At 53.1% G+C, this 18,171-nt stretch overlaps 5 protein-coding genes across 5 annotated transcripts; 4 read left to right on the top strand and 1 right to left on the bottom strand.

The window, feature by feature from the left end:
• Window positions 1-1,527: 1,527 nt before the first annotated feature.
• B0H65DRAFT_565981 (uncharacterized protein) lies at window positions 1,528-4,276 on the top strand (the record flags this gene model as incomplete). The annotated part of the gene is made up of 4 exons (XM_062830306.1): window positions 1,528-1,678; window positions 2,211-2,358; window positions 2,975-3,572; window positions 3,639-4,276. 4 exons carry the CDS (start codon window positions 1,528-1,530, stop codon window positions 3,981-3,983), a joined length of 1,242 nt encoding a protein of 413 aa, XP_062676770.1. The 3' UTR covers window positions 3,984-4,276.
• A 1,105-nt stretch (window positions 4,277-5,381) lies between these two features.
• B0H65DRAFT_534607 (uncharacterized protein) lies at window positions 5,382-8,347 on the top strand (the record flags this gene model as incomplete). The annotated part of the gene is made up of 3 exons (XM_062829007.1): window positions 5,382-5,466; window positions 5,529-6,040; window positions 7,783-8,347. Exons 1-3 carry the CDS (start codon window positions 5,425-5,427, stop codon window positions 8,345-8,347), a joined length of 1,119 nt encoding a protein of 372 aa, XP_062676769.1. The 5' UTR covers window positions 5,382-5,424.
• Window positions 8,348-12,595: 4,248 nt separating this feature from the next.
• On the top strand, window positions 12,596-13,176 carry B0H65DRAFT_565976 (uncharacterized protein; the record flags this gene model as incomplete). The annotated part of the gene is made up of 2 exons (XM_062830305.1): window positions 12,596-12,694; window positions 12,769-13,176. 2 exons carry the CDS (start codon window positions 12,596-12,598, stop codon window positions 13,174-13,176), a joined length of 507 nt encoding a protein of 168 aa, XP_062676768.1.
• A 968-nt stretch (window positions 13,177-14,144) lies between these two features.
• On the bottom strand, window positions 14,145-15,081 carry B0H65DRAFT_446874 (uncharacterized protein; the record flags this gene model as incomplete). Its single annotated transcript, XM_062825824.1, has 3 exons — window positions 14,145-14,468; window positions 14,788-14,932; window positions 15,023-15,081. 3 exons carry the CDS (start codon window positions 15,079-15,081, stop codon window positions 14,145-14,147), a joined length of 528 nt encoding a protein of 175 aa, XP_062676767.1.
• Window positions 15,082-15,862: 781 nt separating this feature from the next.
• Window positions 15,863-17,032, top strand: B0H65DRAFT_543238 (uncharacterized protein; the record flags this gene model as incomplete). The annotated part of the gene is made up of 3 exons (XM_062829218.1): window positions 15,863-15,952; window positions 16,016-16,240; window positions 16,328-17,032. The coding sequence occupies 3 exons, from the start codon at window positions 15,863-15,865 to the stop codon at window positions 17,030-17,032; spliced, it is 1,020 nt and encodes a 339-aa protein (XP_062676766.1).
• Between the last annotated feature and the right edge of the window lie 1,139 nt (window positions 17,033-18,171).

Here is an 18,171-nt window from a genome sequence, read left to right as displayed (position 1 = left end):
GGGACTGTTTGCCTGGTAGGAGTGCTGATGATGACGCTTCCCGTATCGCTTCAGTTGGAACTTCTGTCCTCCCTTTGATTGCGTTCTCCGAGTCGATTTTGTTCTGGTTTCATGTCGCTGCGATGGCAATTACGCGCAACAGTCATCGATGACTGACACATGCGGCAGCGGCAGCAGAGCAGTCACGCCTGCCTGTGTGCTGTTCTTTCCTCATTCGAGACACATCCCACTGGAAAGCAAGCGGATCATCGTTCTTTCCATGTCTGCAAGTCGCTTTCCTCCCGCCAAGGTACTTGGCCAGGATCGGTCTTTCCTCTTTTCGCTGTCGACGATTTCCAACAAGGGCCGCCGACCCCCGTCGAGAAGTGACTCCTATCTTCCACAAACCAGCAAACAATCACTGAGCGAGTTTCCTTCGTACCGACGTAGCCTCATGGCTCATTCCGTCTTGCTGATCATCGTGTTCTCCAGGTAATCATGGCATCGGTCTAGAAGCTGACCGCCGATGACTGCTGTAGGTCTTGTTGGCATGACCTGGATTGATGACTCTCATGGTGCCGTCCATCAAGACCAATGCTTGGCGGCTATATCATAGCAGACAGACCTCCTCCCGCTCGCCGTCTCTCGGTCATCGATAGACTTCCTGAGTTTATGTCCACTACAGTTAATGACGCGATAGCTGTCTTGGGGTGTCGGACAGTTCTCCTCACGATTGTATATCGGAATTGCCCCGAGTCAACATCGCCCAACATCTGATTGCTCAAGTCTCCGACATAATACACGTTCCATTCCTCCGACTCCAACGCTTGTCAAATCCAGTAGTTCAACTGCTTCAACGCTCCATATCGTACATCTTGCGCTCCTTCTCTAGTCCTTGCCACCCCCCTTTGTCAATGCCCTCGATCCCCATTTAGGCGCCAACACCTCCCTTTTACTTCGTTGACTCTGCATCCCCACGCCGAGTATACTCGGACCAGCCATGGAGAGGGTTACAGTTTCCGAACCGGTTGTTAGCGGTCGGTATTCCTCTTCCTTCAAGATCCACAATCCATCCCTGCCATCCGTTGAGGCCACGGGGAGTAACTAGCAACAGCGTTGTAGACACGGTCTGATTTCGAAGATATAATAGCTGAGGAGCGTATTGGACTTCGGGTAGGCTCGCTCGGCGGTGCGGTAGGTTGCTACGGGTGGTAGAGGGAGAGGGGTAGAAGTAGGTAGGTCTTTTCCGGTCTTCGTTCCGCGTTCGAGGAGATTTTCTTCGTGGTTTGTCGTTGCTTGTCATAGGGAGAAGTAGTTAGCCATTGAAATGCAGAGAGAGATCAAGATGGTGCTGGTTCTTTCTTTCCACTTGTGGGATATACTGCGTTGTGCAAGACCATCAGGCCGTCAGCAAGGTTCATCCAACTCTACGACGACGGCAGGATATCCTTGTGATCTAATAGATATCACGAAAGTCATCGGCGAAGATACCAACATTGGCGTTGCCTTCTCACCAGTTTCGATATGAAAAGCGCTGTATATACCACCATGCTTTCTGCTCGACGCAACGGTGCAGACGGTGGCAGAAGAAAGCGACGGCGGGACACTCGGGTATCCCCAGTTGAAAAGCTGCCATATTTCTTCGATGATCAGCTTTTCACTGTTTGGACATGGAATGTTTCCCGGCAGCTTGGGTCCTGTAAGTCTTCAAACGGTTGCTGGACTTCTACGCGCTTGAATGCCACTGTCGTGCCCGTACGGCGCCGGCAACGCTTCGAACGGAAGCTGGGCCGCGTACAGGCTACGAAGGAGGGGGACAAAAGCGGTAGCGGATTCTGCCGGCTGTATTTCACTGAGGAGGTGCAGAAGGCCCGCTTCAGACCCCTGTAAGCGCGGTAAGTGCAGCGGTTGGCATTGGAAGGCGCGAGTGACGTAGGGAAGTTGGGATATCGGGGTTTTCTTACCCGAGTGTTCGGTGTTTCGGAGTTTTCCGAGCTTGGCGCTGCACGCTGAGTGGCAGTACGTCCCGTCCCTGCCTGCCCTTTTTACCCTGCACTTTGCTTCCCGCTCTGATCTCTTTGTTGATCCACCTCCCTCTGACCCTCTTTTCCTCCAGACCTCCTCACCATCTCTACTTCCGAACAAAGCACGCAGCGTCGACGAGCAGCGCTTCCAACATCTACCCACGTCAAGAGCTGTAGAAATCCATATTATCCCCTCGTACTGCGCAGCTGTTACCGTTGAGTTTGTCGTCCTACACGGCGCAGCTGCGCATCATAAGGACTCGCGCGCCTTGATCAAGCAGCCCCAGGACTCCCTTGAAGCGCCTTCTTCGCACGGATCGTTACCGCCTACCTACCGTGCCGCGGTGCCTCCCACGTACGCTGGGAAGCACGGAAGCCTCATCAAAGCCACATCCGCACCGTTCGCCTGCAAGATCAACGAACCTCGTCGGGGCCCAGGATCAACACTTGTACTAGCCCATCGCAAAAGACCACTCGATCGGCAAGCTCGCTACTGACAACGCCCCGTTTTCGCCTTGGTCAACATCCCATATCACGCCGCCATCGTAACCTTTGGAGCAAAAATACGCGACCAAAAGTCATCGACTGCCCCCTCGCTCCCTTATCCCGTCAACGGAGGAGAGTTATTGGATTGCTCGGCGTCCCTTAACCTCCAGGTATGACCCTCTCTTTGTTCGAAAGCTCAACGCTTACGCAACAGCTAACATAAAGTGACGACAGTGAACGCAAGGCAGAGCCATACCTGCTCTTCACAACAGCAACGGATCTTACTTGACCATGTCCTCCACCACCGACGAGCCGGCTGTTCAAGCCGCCGATCCTCATCCGACTCCGACCATCAATCAAGGTCTCGCCTAACATTCCGCGGCCACCGCCGATCAAGATTACAATTCCCGATATGCCATGTTGGCTGCTTTATTCAGTGCACCCATCAACCTAGGCGACTTCTATCCAGCTGATCAATAATCCAGCCAATCCACTGGCGATGGGCTCGAGTCAAACCCAGTCCATGGCGCGCTGGATGGTGTCCTTCCACACCGTGCTTTATCAACGCCTGTCTTTTCTTCCCACCCCGCACATTCCGTATCCAGCCTTCCTGCATCTAATATCCCCGAACCCTTCTCTCCCAAACGCGACCTCCCTGGACTTTCTCTTCCCAATCCCGTTCTCCCTAGACATCTCCTCCTCCACCCCCTCACTCTGGACCCACTCTATCCGGAACTCATTCCACGGGATCCCAGTTTCCAGGGTCCGGTTCGCCAGGATACCATTCCACAGGAGCACAATTCTCAAGAACCCCCTCTTTCTGAACTGTTTCCTGAGGAGGATGAACAGTTCGAGCTCCAAGAAGAAGTTCTTCCTGAACCTCATCCCAGTGAAGTCATTTCCTCTGAGCCTGCTCCTCATACGCAACCCACACCCATTCCCCATGAGACCGCTGCCGCCAATCCAGCTGCAGTCGAGCCTGCTCCAGTCAAGCCTGCTCCAGTCGAGCTTGCTCCAGTCAAGGCTATTAAGCCCGCCCAAGCCCTACCTGCTAAGGCCGCACCGGCTGTGCATTCGGCTCAAGTTAATCCAGCTCGTCCTCCCGTTATTATTACGGCTACTTGCAACTACTGCGGCGCTGTGGCTTAGGGGCCCACAGCCCACCTCTGTTGGGAACATTTGGAGGTCTCACCAAGTGCCGAGACTCGGAGCATGGTCGAGGAGCGTCATGCTCGTGGCTATTACACCTGCACTGGGTGTATCCAGACCGAGATGGACGTGAAGGGTAAGCGGTGTGAAGAAAAATGCAAACCCAAGGGAGACAACCAGCGCACGCGCCGGAAACAAGGCAAGCCGGCCACGCGTGCCGGTGGTGGAGGCTCAAAGAAGGGCGATGTGGGCGGCAGGAAGAAACGCGATGGAAACGGCAAGAGAGGAGGCCCTCCCGGTGCTGCCGGTGGTGTTCTGAGCGGCCGTGTTCAGAAGGCTGCTTGAACAGCTACGTGTTCGTCTACGCACAACGTCTCCTCAGCATCGGGCAGATACGCTCTTTCGGGGTCAAGTATTTCACATCAAAAGCGATGATGAATCAGGGATATCAAGATTTGGCAATCCTTTGAGCGGAGGAAGTTAGCTGGGAAACGGAAGGCAGCTGGGAAACGGAAGGCGTTGGCCGACCGGCCAAGGGCCTTGTCTTTACTACCGTGACGTTTTGCCGCTCCTCCATGAAGAGCCAGGGCGGTCATGGCAAGCTCTTTTCCCGTATAGACTAGTATCGTATGAAGTGGAATCACATTGCTTTTGAACATTTTCTTTTCGTATATTGTATATCGTCTTCTTGTGCCTTGAGATGTGATGGCAGATCACCAGCAACCGCCAGCGAACTCCATCCTGAATCCCCTACGTACGGCACCTCGTGATCACTGGACAACGGAAATTTTTCTTTTGACAGGACGGCTTCCTTCCTCGACGACCAAAAAACCGTCGTCTCGTTTTGACATCCTGTTACACATGATGAAGCACTCTCAAGCTCAGCCCGCTCCTGTTTGAGCGCGCTAGGGAACCCATCATCATCGAGGCCAAGTGTCGATTCGCAAGTTGCAAACCCAGTGTTTAGGCGCCCTCGACTATCCTCTGCTTCGACCACCTCGAGGTATCTCCAAGACCCGAAATTCAACAGATGGTAAGGGAATGCTACGCCCCTAACCCTCGATTGCCGTGGCAGGCGCGAGTGGCGCGGGGGGATGGGGGATATCGGAGTTCTCCGAGCTGCCGTTCCAGATGCTTGGCGCTTCGGACTGTGTGGAAAGTACGTCACTGCCGCCTGCCAGTCTCCCCTGCACCCATTCGTCCCTCAAATTGGTCTAATTCTCCTTGGTCCTCGTCAGCCTCGTCCTCTTCCCTTCCTGTCCATCCTGACAGCACGGGCGACAACCATCAACCCTTCGGTCAACCACCATCAATTAATCGAAAAACAACGCGCATTTTATCCTCGGCGCAAGGCATTTGTTACCGTCCGGTGGACTTGGGCTAATCTAGCAGCTGCGCCCGGTCAAACCGACTCGCGCATCTCTATCAATCGCTTCATATCAGGGCATTGACCATTCTTTCGCCGAAAATCATTTGATCAACTTGAAGCAGAGCCATCGCAGAGCGCTTCCTTCCAACCCACAAGCTATACTCGCGGCACCTTGCTCCCGCGCTCAACTGGTCAGTGCCCTCAAAGCAAGCCCCGCCTCGCAGCAACTCGCCTTGTAGGATCAACAATCTCGTCCTCGAGAACTAAGCACACCAGATCTGTCAAGTCCGCAACTCACAATTTTCTCGTCTAGATTTGGTCAACCTCTCTGCCGCCTCTCCCTTTTTTTCCCAAGGCCAAGCAAGGAAGCACCGCCGTATCCCAATCTTTCGCGCCGTGCCACTGGAAACGCGCATCATGGATGCGTTTAACAGCCGCCCGGCGGCCCCTAATCTTCAGGTACGATCGCCCTCGTACAGAAGCCCGGCACTGAAACACCAGCTGACATGAAAGCATGACAGGTCCCGCAGTTCGAGGGCACGCCTGCCCATCGCGACGCACGTTCCGATCACACCATGCCCAACAACATCAACGAGGGAGCTATCCAACTTGCAGATCGCGCACCAAACTCCGCATACGACACACCCTCAATCGGACATTCTAGGGGAAGAATCCCTTCCATCCATCGCACCCATTCACACTCAACTCTCGACGACCTCTCTTGTCCGAACAAGAACAGCACCGGTGGCAGTCCCACCCTTGACGAATGGGAACTGAATCTGTTCAACCGCTTGTCCCAAATTGTCCATGGACCTGGTGATCCCGGTCCCATCGGGCAACCCAGTGGTAGCCTTCCCGTTCTTGCTGAAGGAGGACAAGACGGCGAAGTCGCTCCCGTCGCCACTGAACCTGCTCTCCTCGAAGCAGTGGTTCTCCCCAAGACTAATTCCGCTCTTTCGCGCGGTGATCCCCAGCACCCGTCCCCGCAGCCTGTCGCCAGATGTAGTGAACCTCTTGAACTTGAAGTCCACTTGTCGATAAATACCTCACACTCATGCCCGCGGCCATGGGGATTCCCAAAGGTCGCCCGCGTAACACGGATGGTCCTTTTGGCCATGAACCCATCGCCATACGACCTCCCCAGAGTAACCCTCAAGAAGGCCAGCGGTCTCAAAGTGCTCAAAGTGGGTCGCAGGCAAGCCAGCCTCCCCAACACACGCGGGTCACCAGAGCCAACACACGTGCAGCCCAGTCTAGCTCACGCGCCAACCCCCCTGGGCCCCGGGGTAAGTCTACGAATACTACCCCTATTCTAGCATCTATACGTCGTCATTATTCCCAATGGGAGCTCGCTAGGCCCAGTCTCGAGGTCTTGGATACCGAGGATACTACTGCGAGTACTACTATAACACCCGCAAGTAAGAAGCGGCCGAGGCGGGAGGATAAGGAGGAGGATAGGGAGGAGGGGGTACCTATTAATAAAAACAATAATATACAGAGTATCATTTTCATCAGCACTAGCCAAACTCTATTGTGACGGCGCTGGCAGTCAGCGACCCACATGTGGGTCCCGCTATCGCTTGTGCGACCAGGATATTTATTTGGGTCTGCACGCTTGTATCTAGTTCTCTTCCTCTTTTCTCCTCCCCATCTGAAATCTTCTGTCATAGATGGAATCTTAGCTTTGCCTTCGACCCTCCCATACTATGCCCTTGCATCTATTTCCCTAGAGAGTTCTAATTCCCTAGAGCCCGCCCACTTTAGCCTAACTAAAGGAGGTATTTAAGTTGGAAGATTTAAATTTAGAGTTATCTAACCTACCCTCGTCCCCTATCCCTCCCTCTCCTTCCCCCTCCTCCTCCTCCTCCTAACTCTTTATTACCTAAACTATTAAACTAAAAGTATTAGTCCTTAATAATATATAGGGATTCTAGCAGGAGAACCTCCCTAGCGCCGTATTATACTATACGATAGACGACAAACTTAGCAATAATTTATTCCCTAATAATATAAAGAACCGGATAAATTACGTTAGGGAATTACTTATAAAAGAGGAGTAATTCGCCTAGCTACAATTAGAGGAAGAATTTAGTAAGCAGGCAGCCAAGTAGGTACAGAAAGAGGAGTATAACGTCTTTAACGATAAGCACCCCCTATATAACGTAAGCTTCGAAGAGGAGGGCTACTTTATTAAGTAGCGGCGTACCCGTTATAGTCCCCACAAATACCCTATCATTAAGAAAGAATTTAGCCTACCTTTCTTATACCTCTATTAAGGGAGGAAACTATACCTATAGCTAAGCAAGTCTACTTACGTCGCTAATACCAATATCGAGTAATTGAATAAATAGGAGAGACGTAAGAAGAAGAGGATAAGAGAGAGCTCGTAGGACGAGGATAGCTGCTTTAGGAGGGGATATGAAAACTACTAGAATAATAGGGACCTATAGATTGTATAGTAATATTTGCTAGGCAATAGAAAGAATCCTATTATATTAAGCGACTTAAAGTAAACATCACCAAATAAATAAAGAAAGAGACGGGGATTCTAAGCATTAAGACTGCAGATTCGTTGTGTATGTATGACTGCCATAACGGCGATATCGAATTTGAGGGGTTTATAATACTATAAAAAGGATTACGACTTTTACTCTGGCGGGAGCGATGTTTGGAGCATTTGAAGACCCCAATTTACCATACAAAACGACCGTATTTATATAACAGCTATCATATGGGTCTTAGAGTACGCGCAGGCTGGGCTTGGAGTGCGCTGAGGTTTTCTCTACCTTATCCCTCTTTGCAACCTCGTGATTGGGATGAGCGTGGCTATCCCATTCTTAACAACAAAGCTCCATCTCAACCTGGTCTTCGTCAGACTGGTCTTCCTCAGGCTGCTCTTCCTCAACCTGCCCTTCCTGAGCCTGGTTACTTTGAGGAAATCTTTGCTGAGCCGGACCATGCTGAGCCGGACCATGCTGAGCCGGACCATGCTCAGCCAACTCCTTCTGACAGCCCCCATCAAGAGCAGTCTCCGGCTGACCTTTTTGCTGACGAGGTTCTTCTAGAGCCTGGTCCGACATATTCTGAGATGTTTCCAGAGCCATCTCCTACTGAGCCCTCTCTTCCCATGGCCGCTCAAGTCGAGCCCTCACTTTCCATGTCCGCCCACCAAGAGCATGCAGCCACCGCTTCTCCTGAGTACGTCCCGGCTGAGGTCACTTCTTCTGAGCTCGCTTCTGCCGAGCCGGCTTCTGCTGAACCCTCTTCTAGCGAGCGCGTTCGCGAACCCATCATCATCAAGGCCAAGTGCCAATTTTCGGGATGCGATGCCAAGGCTTAGGCGCCCTCGGCCATCCTCTACTTCAAGCACCTCGAGGTGTCTCCTAGCGCGGAAATTGAACAGATGGTGATGGAGCGCTACGCGCGCGGATACTACACCTGTACAGGGTGTATTCGAACTGAAATGGCGGAACCTAGCAAGTATTGCAAGGTCAAATGTTTGGCCAAGAGCAGAGCGCAGAATAAGCGCAAGAAGGAGGGAAGACCGGCGAAGCGTGCCGGCGGAGGCGGCTCCAAAAAAGGGAGATGTCGGGTCGCGCAAGAAGCGCGACGGCAACGGAAAGGGTCCGGGATCTGGAGCCGCCGGAGCCGTTCTGAGCGGCAGGGTTCAGAAAGCGGCTTGAGACCTCCACATGCATCTCAAGCTTTGCTCCCCCATACGATCCGGCAGTACATAATCATCACCAAGTCTTTGTCTAGAAGGACCTGGCAGCCTTTGCCTTTCTTATTCGGAAGACGACTTACTTGAACGGGACATGCTGGCTTGGGCAATCGTGGCAGTGAACAAGACTGTGAGACGTCTTTGGGCTTTTCAGGCTTGTGGTGCTCGGAGCTGGTCCATCCTCCTCTCTCTTCACATCGAACAGCCTGCAATGAGATCAAACAATCATAGTGATAGCTTCGGCCTTGATAGCTATCGACAAAATTGATTCAATTCGAAATATATATCCATGTATCATGTCATCTTGCCTTCGTTACTTAGCCTTGAGTACAGGCCACAATCTCACGTCAACCAATTTCACTTACGCGCTGGGACTCGCCGTATGGTCCTCGAGCGTTACTCCCGAGGCTACTACACCTGCATAAGGTTTTTCCAGACCGAAATGGATGTAAAGAGCAAGAATTTTGAAGACAAGTACAAGCCCAAGGGAGTAACGCAGCGGACGCGGCGCAAGGAAGGGAATCCGGCGAAGCGTGCTGGAGGTGGAGTCACAAAGAAGGGTGATGTGGGTGACAGAAAAAGGAGAGACAGAGACGGTAAGGGAGGAGGCCATCATGGCGTGTTTTCCAGGATATCTCAACGTATAGTGTATGTGTTCTTGTCGTGACGGAAGCTAAGGTGGCAGTTGACAAGCAAACGCCAGCGAACTTCATCTTGCGAGCCACAAGGAGCCTCGGGATTACAGGACAAGGGAAGATTTTCTGTTGACAGGATGGGTTCCTTCGCTGACGGCGGTAAAATCGAAGTGTCGTGTTGACATCCCGTCAAGGACGATGATCACTGGTGTACCGCCTGTAGAAAGAAGGAGAGGGAGCCTGAGGAGGAATGTCCGGGGCGGTACGGAGCTTTGCCAGCAGTGTTCCAGGGGTTCGGAAGTCACGATCGGGCGGTCCATTAGCCAGGCTACAAAAGGAGTTGAGGAAGGAGCGAGTAACGATCCGTCTTAAGTTCTAGGTGCCGTTGACGATTCTTGGCGCTTGCCGGTTCGGTGGAGGGTCGTACCTTCCGTTTTCCTGTCTTTTTTTCACCGCATATTTTCCCCGCGGTCTTTGCCCGCCCGCGTTCCCTCTGTTTCACCCTCCTCTTTCCCTCCTCTCCATCCTGCCCATATTTCGCGTCCATATGTGCAGCACCCGAGGCGAACCCAATTTCTGCACAATACAACGGGGCGAATATTGAGGTCAAACGTTGGCGATTCTTCGTCTGCTGCTACGCCCTACGGTTGGAACCGCGTCCAGCTTGCGAAGTACAAGGAAGGACACTAAACCGCGATCTATCTTTTTCTCCCGCCTCGTCACTCTTTCTCCCTCACTACCCCTCAATTCTTGCCACTCCCGCACCTCTACCTGTCGTCCCTCCAGCGTCCCTCCCTCCTCCTTATATCGACGTCTTTACTTTCCTCCAGCATCTAGCGCTGTCTGTTGACTCTTCCGCAACTTTACTGCAGCACTTTGCGCTAGTGCCTCGCTTCGTCGCGCCTCCTGGCGCAACTTCCCCTGGCCTTCCTTGCTTCCCCCTCGTACCTGCGATTCTCCCATTACCGAGATCAACAGGCGCCTACGGCAACTGCGATCCGGCTTTCTACACACCTCATCAAATTGGCATAGGTGAGGGCAACCTCCTGCGATTTCGATCGCTTCGCCAGCAGCTAAAGTCAGTTCATGCTGTACCCTCCCAAGTGGAAGTCGTCGATCGCACCCAGGGAACTCGACTGATTCCGCTATGACCCTCTCTTAATCGACAAGATGGGAGATAACACTGAGCTTCCGATACCCCCTCTGCAGCAGGTAAGCGATTCCAGGTCTCCAAAGCCACCACATAACGTAGCGCCGGCTGACCTGAGGCAACGACAGATGGCTTCCGCAGCCGGACATGATAGTCCCATCGAGAATGTCGCCAAGACCGCTACGACTTCTCGGTTTTTTCGCCTCAACTTCTTCAACGACGGCAATGGATATATCCTTCTGAGCCAAACCGAGGGCGAGGGCTACATTACACCGAACACCACCGCGGGACCGCCACACATAGCCCAACCTTCTCATCAAAGCCCTGCCGTCTACAACGCCGCCGGGATCCGGGAGTATCACGCCTCCATGGTCAACCTGCAAGTCGTTGTCCAAGCCTACCATGGCCAGCACGGAGTGATCAGCTCATCCAACGAGAATGGACCTCCTCCTCGCTACGAGGTCGTGAGCAGCCCCTTTGACGCTGCCTTCGCCGCCGCCATTCCCTATCGGGCTCCGATCATCATCACCAATGTATGCAAGGACTGCCGTGCCGTGGCCTAGGGACCCACGTCACATTTGTGTTTCCAATGCATGGCGAACCCCCTTCCCGTGGCAAGGCAGGCAGTCATTAGGGACCGTCAGGAGCATGGCTTTTATACCTGCACCGGCTGCACGAACTCTTTGATGACACAGCACCGTAGACTCTGCCCGCGCTGCAGGAACTGAGACCAGCTTGTCCGCCGCGCTCAGGGGATGCCTGCGACTCTCAATGGTGGCGGTACCTCATAGGGGGGACATATTGGTGGCCGCAAGAAGAAGGAAAACCGCGGAGGGGACGGTCCCGGTGATGCCGGCGCTGCTGGCACCGCCCTGGGTGTCGATGCTGAGAAGAGGGCTTAGAGTGACGCCTTTGGCAAAGGTATATTTCAACTAATCGATACATATGATACAAGAAGGTCGGACATAGCATACCCGAGGTACGCTGTCGAAGCCTAAACAAGCTTCGTTGACATCGGCAGATTGGCTGGGTAACCCGGACACAGGTTTGTGCATATCGATAGTCAATAGTTCTGGTCAGATCACTAGAAATGGGTCATATCCTCAGGCCTCATGATTTGCGCAGATAGCTAGATGAGTTTCAACTTTTCCTTTTCACGAGCCCGCCGAGTGGCTTTCTTTCTTTGGTCTTTTTTTCATGGTATTTCGTCATTCTATCGTCTTGCCAACGCTTATGAACCGCAAACGCAACCAGTCTTAGTCTCGTACTATCAAAAGATGAAAGAAGATAAAATGACAGAAAAGCATAGTTCACGGACAAAGTGATTCAGGTGCTGGACGGGCGGTTACTTGTTTCTATGTTGGGGAATTGGAAGAACGTCTCGCTGCCCACGCTTATATAAAAAATACGGAAAAGCATTACGCCTCCGTGGTAAGTATTCTCTCTCCCTCCATCGGAAGCCGAGGGCCGACTACTGCAGCCAGCTGCTGACCCCTGTCCACCGGGAGCCTGGAAAGGCTCTGCTCCAGCCACATCTGGGGGTATGACGCGTGCTGGTAGGCCGGGCAACGCGGGTACGTACCAAGGTGGTCATGTGATCCAGGTTGATATTCTTCAGCGCCGATTAGAGCTTTCAGACATGCCGGTGGCTGGCTGCCTGAGGCTTGTATTCAGACCCCACCGTGTGCCAGTCGACGGGACTGGAGTGGGGAGTGATTTTATCCTGTCACCCTATAAACCCCCCGCTGCTCCATCTCCGCATTCCTTCCACCCTCGCTCACGAACCCCCATCCAGAGTGAAGAAAAGCAGCCACTTCTCATTCCATATTCATTGAAAAATATCATATTCACAAGCATCCAGCACGTCGATCAGCCCGGAGGTATCCTCTAGGTCGTCGACGGGCGTCGCGTCGAGTATCGATATCACCCACAAAGCAACCATCTGACAGTGACTACCGTCAACAAGACAACCTACAAACACACCATAAGGTACCTAAGTTATTGGCATCTTGTCGTCAATGTATGTCAAACGGCTAACTCACCCACCCAAAGGTCATCAATCTGCACAGCACCGCAGCAAGGATGGGTACTAGCAGAGTGTCTATGCCGACCCCTGGAGGTGGTTATGCCTCTACCCCTGAAGAGTCAGTCTATCCTGACATTTGGGGCGAGGACAACAATGTAAGTAACCCCGCATTTGTTCACTGAGCAGTACTTGTTCAAGCACAAGCTAATACGTTACGACTTACCATCAGCCCTCCAACGGCGACAATGCCGTTTTCTCAGATTGGTCAGGCGACGGCATTTATTCCTACGCAAACTCTTATTCCGGTCTCTATGGCTACACCGGTCATGCCCAGGGCCACCTGAGCATCTTCAACAATGGCAGCTCCATCGCCAGTGGCAGCTCCGTCGCCAAAGCCAGCTCCGTCGCCAAAGCAAGCCCCATCGCCAAAGGCAGCCCCAACCCCAAAGGCAGCCCCATCGCCAATTCTACTGCCAATCCCTTCGATCCTCCGGCCGGTAACGTTCCTGTCCCCGTTGATCAGGCTGGAGATGAAACCGACCATGCCAACCGCGCGGAGGTCGCCGGTCCGGCCCATAAGGGGCGCCCTCCCATCATCATCAAGTCGAAGTGCGAAGTTTGTAAGGCACCCGCCTAGGCACCGGGTGCCTCGAAGTGCTTTAAGGACTTGTCGAACCGACCCTCGAAGGCCCGCCAGGGGGAGATCAGGGTCACCTTTTCCAGGGGCTACTACGTTTGTAGCCGCTGTTACCGCGGAGAGTTAGAGTCCCAGAGGCTCTGCGATAAGTGCCGTGGTGTTGGCGAAGACACTAAGGAGAAGCGCAAGGCCGGAATCCCCCCCCCCCCCCCCCAGGGGGGCAAGTGGGCGAAGGGAAAGAAGCGAGCCAGGAAGGGTACTAAGTCGGCCAAGAAGACCAGCAAGAAGGTCAAAGGTGGCCGCGCTCAGAAGGGATCTAAGTAAGAGGCGGCAGGGAATCAGTAACTATTAAACACCAATTTGGCCGTTAGGGGTTGGGAAGGTCTTCAGCGCGCTGGGGTGGTGGTTTGATGGTTCGTGGTAGTCCACTTCCTCTTTTTTACTCTATTCTCTACTACAATACGGGGATTCTTTGATTCCCTTTTACCTCATCCTCCTCTAACATATTATATATCACTTTGTGAATCCGTCAATGAGACCAGCAATGCCAGAACTAAGCAGGCGGCGTTTGAGCACCAGGACACCGTTGCGGCGTTGCCGCCACAAACATCGTCGAGAACTCCCACGGTATTGTCCCCAACACCAATCAGGAGCAGCGAGCTCCCATTGTCACTAAGGAATAATGTTCTATCAAGCGTTGCAAGGCATCCGTCTAGGGTCCGGGCGCCGAATTTTGCTTCACGCACTTAAAGAACCATCCGTCTGCGGTCCGCCATGCCGCAGTATTTGACGGCCATAGCAGGGGTTATTACTCCTGCTCAAAATGCTTCATCCCTGGCTTGGAGACCGCGGGCCTTTGCCCTGATTGCATAGATCAGAACTTTGAACTTGATAATGGCTGAAGAGCCCTGGATCTTCGACGCGGCAATCGCAATGTTTGTGCCCATTCCCTCTCAACAGCAATCAGACTACCCTGATGGCCTGATATCTGGGACAAAGATGGCAACGTTGAAGTTTGGGAGCAAAATTACGACAAAGTCTGGCTTTCCAACGACACCGCAACCAATACCACCGGTAGCATGAGCCTCGAGGGTAATGACAACAACATCATCGCCTCCCACCAGGATGAAGCCACTCATACCCACCACAACGAAGCCATCGCTCCCCATCCGGACCAAAGCAACAACCCCATCCAGCGCGCGCCAATCATCATCACCAACAAGTGCCAAACATGTCCCGCACTCGCCTAGGCGTCGGGTGCCAGCTTCTGTTTCAATCACTTGGGCAACCGCCTGTCAAAGGCGCGTCAAGAGATTGTCCTCGAACGGTACGCTCGCGGCTATTCCATGCGGCAGCAAGTGCTTCAACGTCGAGATGGAAAAGCAAGAGCTTTGCCCAAAGTGCCGCCAGCCCGGCATTGACACCAAGGCTAACAAGGAGGCCGGCGTTCCGCCCAAGGGGGGCAAATGGGCCAAGGGTACGAAGCGCCCTAAGAAGGTCTAGACTCGCCGTGTCAAGAAGAGATCCATGTGAGAGAAGACAGGGAATCGGTAGCCTCGAGGTGCTGTTCAGCCGTTAGCGACTTAAAAGCACAACCGAAGATGGACCTACTGTCTCCAGCAATGTCAAGGGCAGAAGAACCATGAACAACAACGGCGGAAAGGTCAAGAATTGAAGACCATGATTGTGAACCCCCTGCCCCCGGCCAGAACGGCTATCACTCAGGCCGAGGGTAGAATTGGGTCGGAGGGATACGCTTCAGGGCGCGAGATGTGAGACCAAAGGCAGCTAGGGCCAAGATGTAAGGCGAGTGCAGCTTGACACAAGACGTGGGTGTGTTCATCACCCTCCATATCTGCACAGGACCAGTGCCTTTGTCCACACTGGGGAGGTAGTAGAAGCCATGGCGGTGGACACCCACTACGAAGCCCAGTCCCCATTGTATCTAGCGTACTCAGTAGTACCTAATCTCATCATTGTTCTGTCATTCTTTGTTTCGCTTTTGTTTCGGTTGTTCGTTGTCTTTCTCTTTGTCATCTTTGTTGTGGGTACATGGCAAATCGAACTCTCGTGGGCAGAACCCCTGTAGATCTCGTAATCTCAACACCATTCTGTATTGTCATTTGACCTCTTACTTTGATTGGCAGCAACTTTTGGCTCCGTCCTGAGTTTCAGTGTGTTTTTTGGGCGTGATGCTGAAGAAGACGCAGTGAGTATGGCGAAAAATGCCGAGCCCAACGGTGCCAATCCTGGTAGAGGCTGACAGCTCGTACAACGATCTTCTGTTAGGGCGGAGCTGCTGAACACGCCTATATAGCGGACTGCACTATCACTTACACAGATTCTCCACCCGGTGCACGGTCACAGCCTGGGCGGTTATCGGCAAGATGTATACTGCCTTATCGATAAGCGATAAGCACAAGCACCGGGTCTTATCGGTTTCTGTTTCTTGGTCGGGTCGGGGTATTATAATGGCCTCCACGCGTATAAAGGCTCGGCTCCGCATTCTAGAACCTGAACTGGTCTGTGGCCTGCCGGCGGCCCCCGGGGTGGGGTCTGTGCTTTTGCTTTTGCTCATCCCCGATTCCCCGCGGTGTTCTTCCAGTATCAACACTCCCACATCGTCGATGTCGAAGCATATCACACTGGGTTGGTAAAAACACAAGAACAAAGCCAGCACTGAACCATGTTTCGTAGCGATCACAAAGCATTGCCTCCGGGCTACCCGAGCCCCGATGTTCTCGATCCGCGGCTTTTTGGCCACGCTTCTGTCCAGGTAGGAATCGCACAGTTCGGTCATCAGCCATGCCCGGAGCAATTAAGCTGACTTGTCTTGAAGGAAATGAAGAATGGACGTGTGATGATGTCTCCTGGTGCCACGGGCAACTCCAAGCCCTCCAAGGATACTTCCGACGATCTTGGGGTTGGCAAGAGTTCAGTCCGCTTGCCCAGCTACGCGGCGTTGCCGCTCGCCGACGACCAGCATGGAGGCCAGGTTGAACAGAGCGAGAGCTCTGAGATAGGCTTGAAACACGTGATGGCTTCAATTGATTCGCCCTTTGAGGTCAACGGAGTATCCTCCCCCTGAGGCTACCAAGGCCCTCGCAACCTTTATCAGTCTTTTTCCTGCCTTAACGATACCACTGCTGAGGATGTGGTTGTAGACAGCCTCATTTCTGCTGTCGACAACTCGGACTATCCGCTCTGGCCGCTCACGGGAGAAAGACCCCCAAGCAGATGGTTGACTTTCATGGCCTCGGCCGACTCCAAAGATCCAGTCGCATGTTCCCAACTTTACGACATGATCAGCGATGAGCTGAAACGGGCTTGCTTCCAAGGCGAGAAGATGGTAGCCAGCTCCAACAGGTTGACCTCTCAACGCCGTGTGCCGAATACTCCTGGAAGACGCTCAGCCCTCCGAGGAAAGTCGGGCTTTGCCGGCGGAAACATGAAGCTCGCCAACGCTGTCTCGGATTCGAAGTGTCCTAAGGCTCTGGACGGCAACAACATCACCACCGACAACTCCAGTGTCCAGGAAGATCTTGTTACTGGTACCATCGACGTCAAGCCATTCGTCGAGTCCAGCAGCAAGCGCTTCGTCGACCTAATGTCTCTCAGCAAGAAACCCGGCATCGGCGCAAAGCGTGTCCTTCAAGGACTTTCCACCCTCAAGGCCTGCGCAGGTCACGATACCGACGAGGAGCGCAACACCCTCCCAGCCAGTCACGCCAATGTTGAGCTCAAGCGTCCTTCTCAGCCCGAGCCAATTGTCCCGCTCGCTTCAGACACCTGCAAAGGCTACAAGGACAAAAAGGGGGGAAAATTGATGCCTTGCAGCTTGAAGGCCACCGTCTAGCAACCGGGTGCCCGAAAGTGTATCGACCACTTGACCCCCCGCCCGAGCGGCACTTTGAGGCGTTTGATCGAGTGGCGCCACGCCAGAGGCATCTGGTGCTGCTCCGGATGTATCTGGCGCCGCGCCCCTAAGCGTAACACTCTGTGCGAGAGATGCGACGAGAAACGCAAGGCTCGTAAGGGCGACGGAGCCGGCGATGCCAAAACGGAGGTCGCCAGTGGATCCGCTGGAACTGGAGTTGACGAACCGTTGCCGTCGAAGGTATCAAAGACGTCAAAGAAAGGAGAGACAGCTGGGTCTGGAATTCTCGACGGCAGCCACAAGGTCGCCAAGGGAAGAGTGGGCAAGAAGAACCAAGCCAAGAAATAGGAGGTTGCAGTCTAAGAGCCAGCATCAATGGTTCAAGGCGGTTCGGATCCAAGCTAGTTGAACCAAAAAAAGGATCAACACCGAGGAAAGGCTTCTGCCCCTGATAGGGCTGAGAACATCCCGGAAAACCCAAGGAATCGAGGAGACAAAGCCGGAACCGAATAATGGTTTGCTTGTTTGGTGGGTCATTGATGTATCAAGAGTCCGAGGAACTTGATCGATGCTATTATCATTCATGGAAGTTATATTTATTCCCAATAGCATTGGCATACGGACCGAATGAGTCTGGGAATGATCGTATCGGAAATGACGGATTTACAGAGCAACGTTGGAGGGGATCGTTCAAGGGTTGTATTCTTCGGAATTACAAGGCTCGACGTAATGAGTCAAGTTATTAGAACAGATCCACATAGCTTCGGTACTAGTTCAAGAGAAGGATGAGCAACTCGTAGTACAGAGTGTGGAAAGAAGTACACGACAGTGACAATGTTCCTTTTTTGAAACCAACGGTGAAATGAGTGAGGAAACACGGGAGCCACCAAGAATGGGCCGGGCGTACACTACATTTACATAGACGTCAACACCTGTCACATGTTGATGGAAAGCAGGTTGTGAGGTCTGGTGCCAAGCATACGTGAGCACATTGCAGTTTCCTGGGACGGGTGCATGCAGCCATTCCTCCTTCCTGAATTGACCGAAGCCTTGACATGATCGACATCAGATTGAATGCAGTGCACATGCATAACTCAAGCAGGTGCGAACGGCGAGCG

The sequence above is a fragment of the Neurospora tetraspora genome, assembly GCF_033439725.1.
Source record: "Neurospora tetraspora strain CBS 560.94 chromosome Unknown B0H65scaffold_10, whole genome shotgun sequence".
Taxonomy (NCBI): Eukaryota; Fungi; Ascomycota; class Sordariomycetes; order Sordariales; family Sordariaceae; genus Neurospora; species Neurospora tetraspora.
The sequence above is the reverse complement of the archived record's forward strand: the minus strand, read 5'-3'. Positions and strand labels throughout refer to the sequence as shown.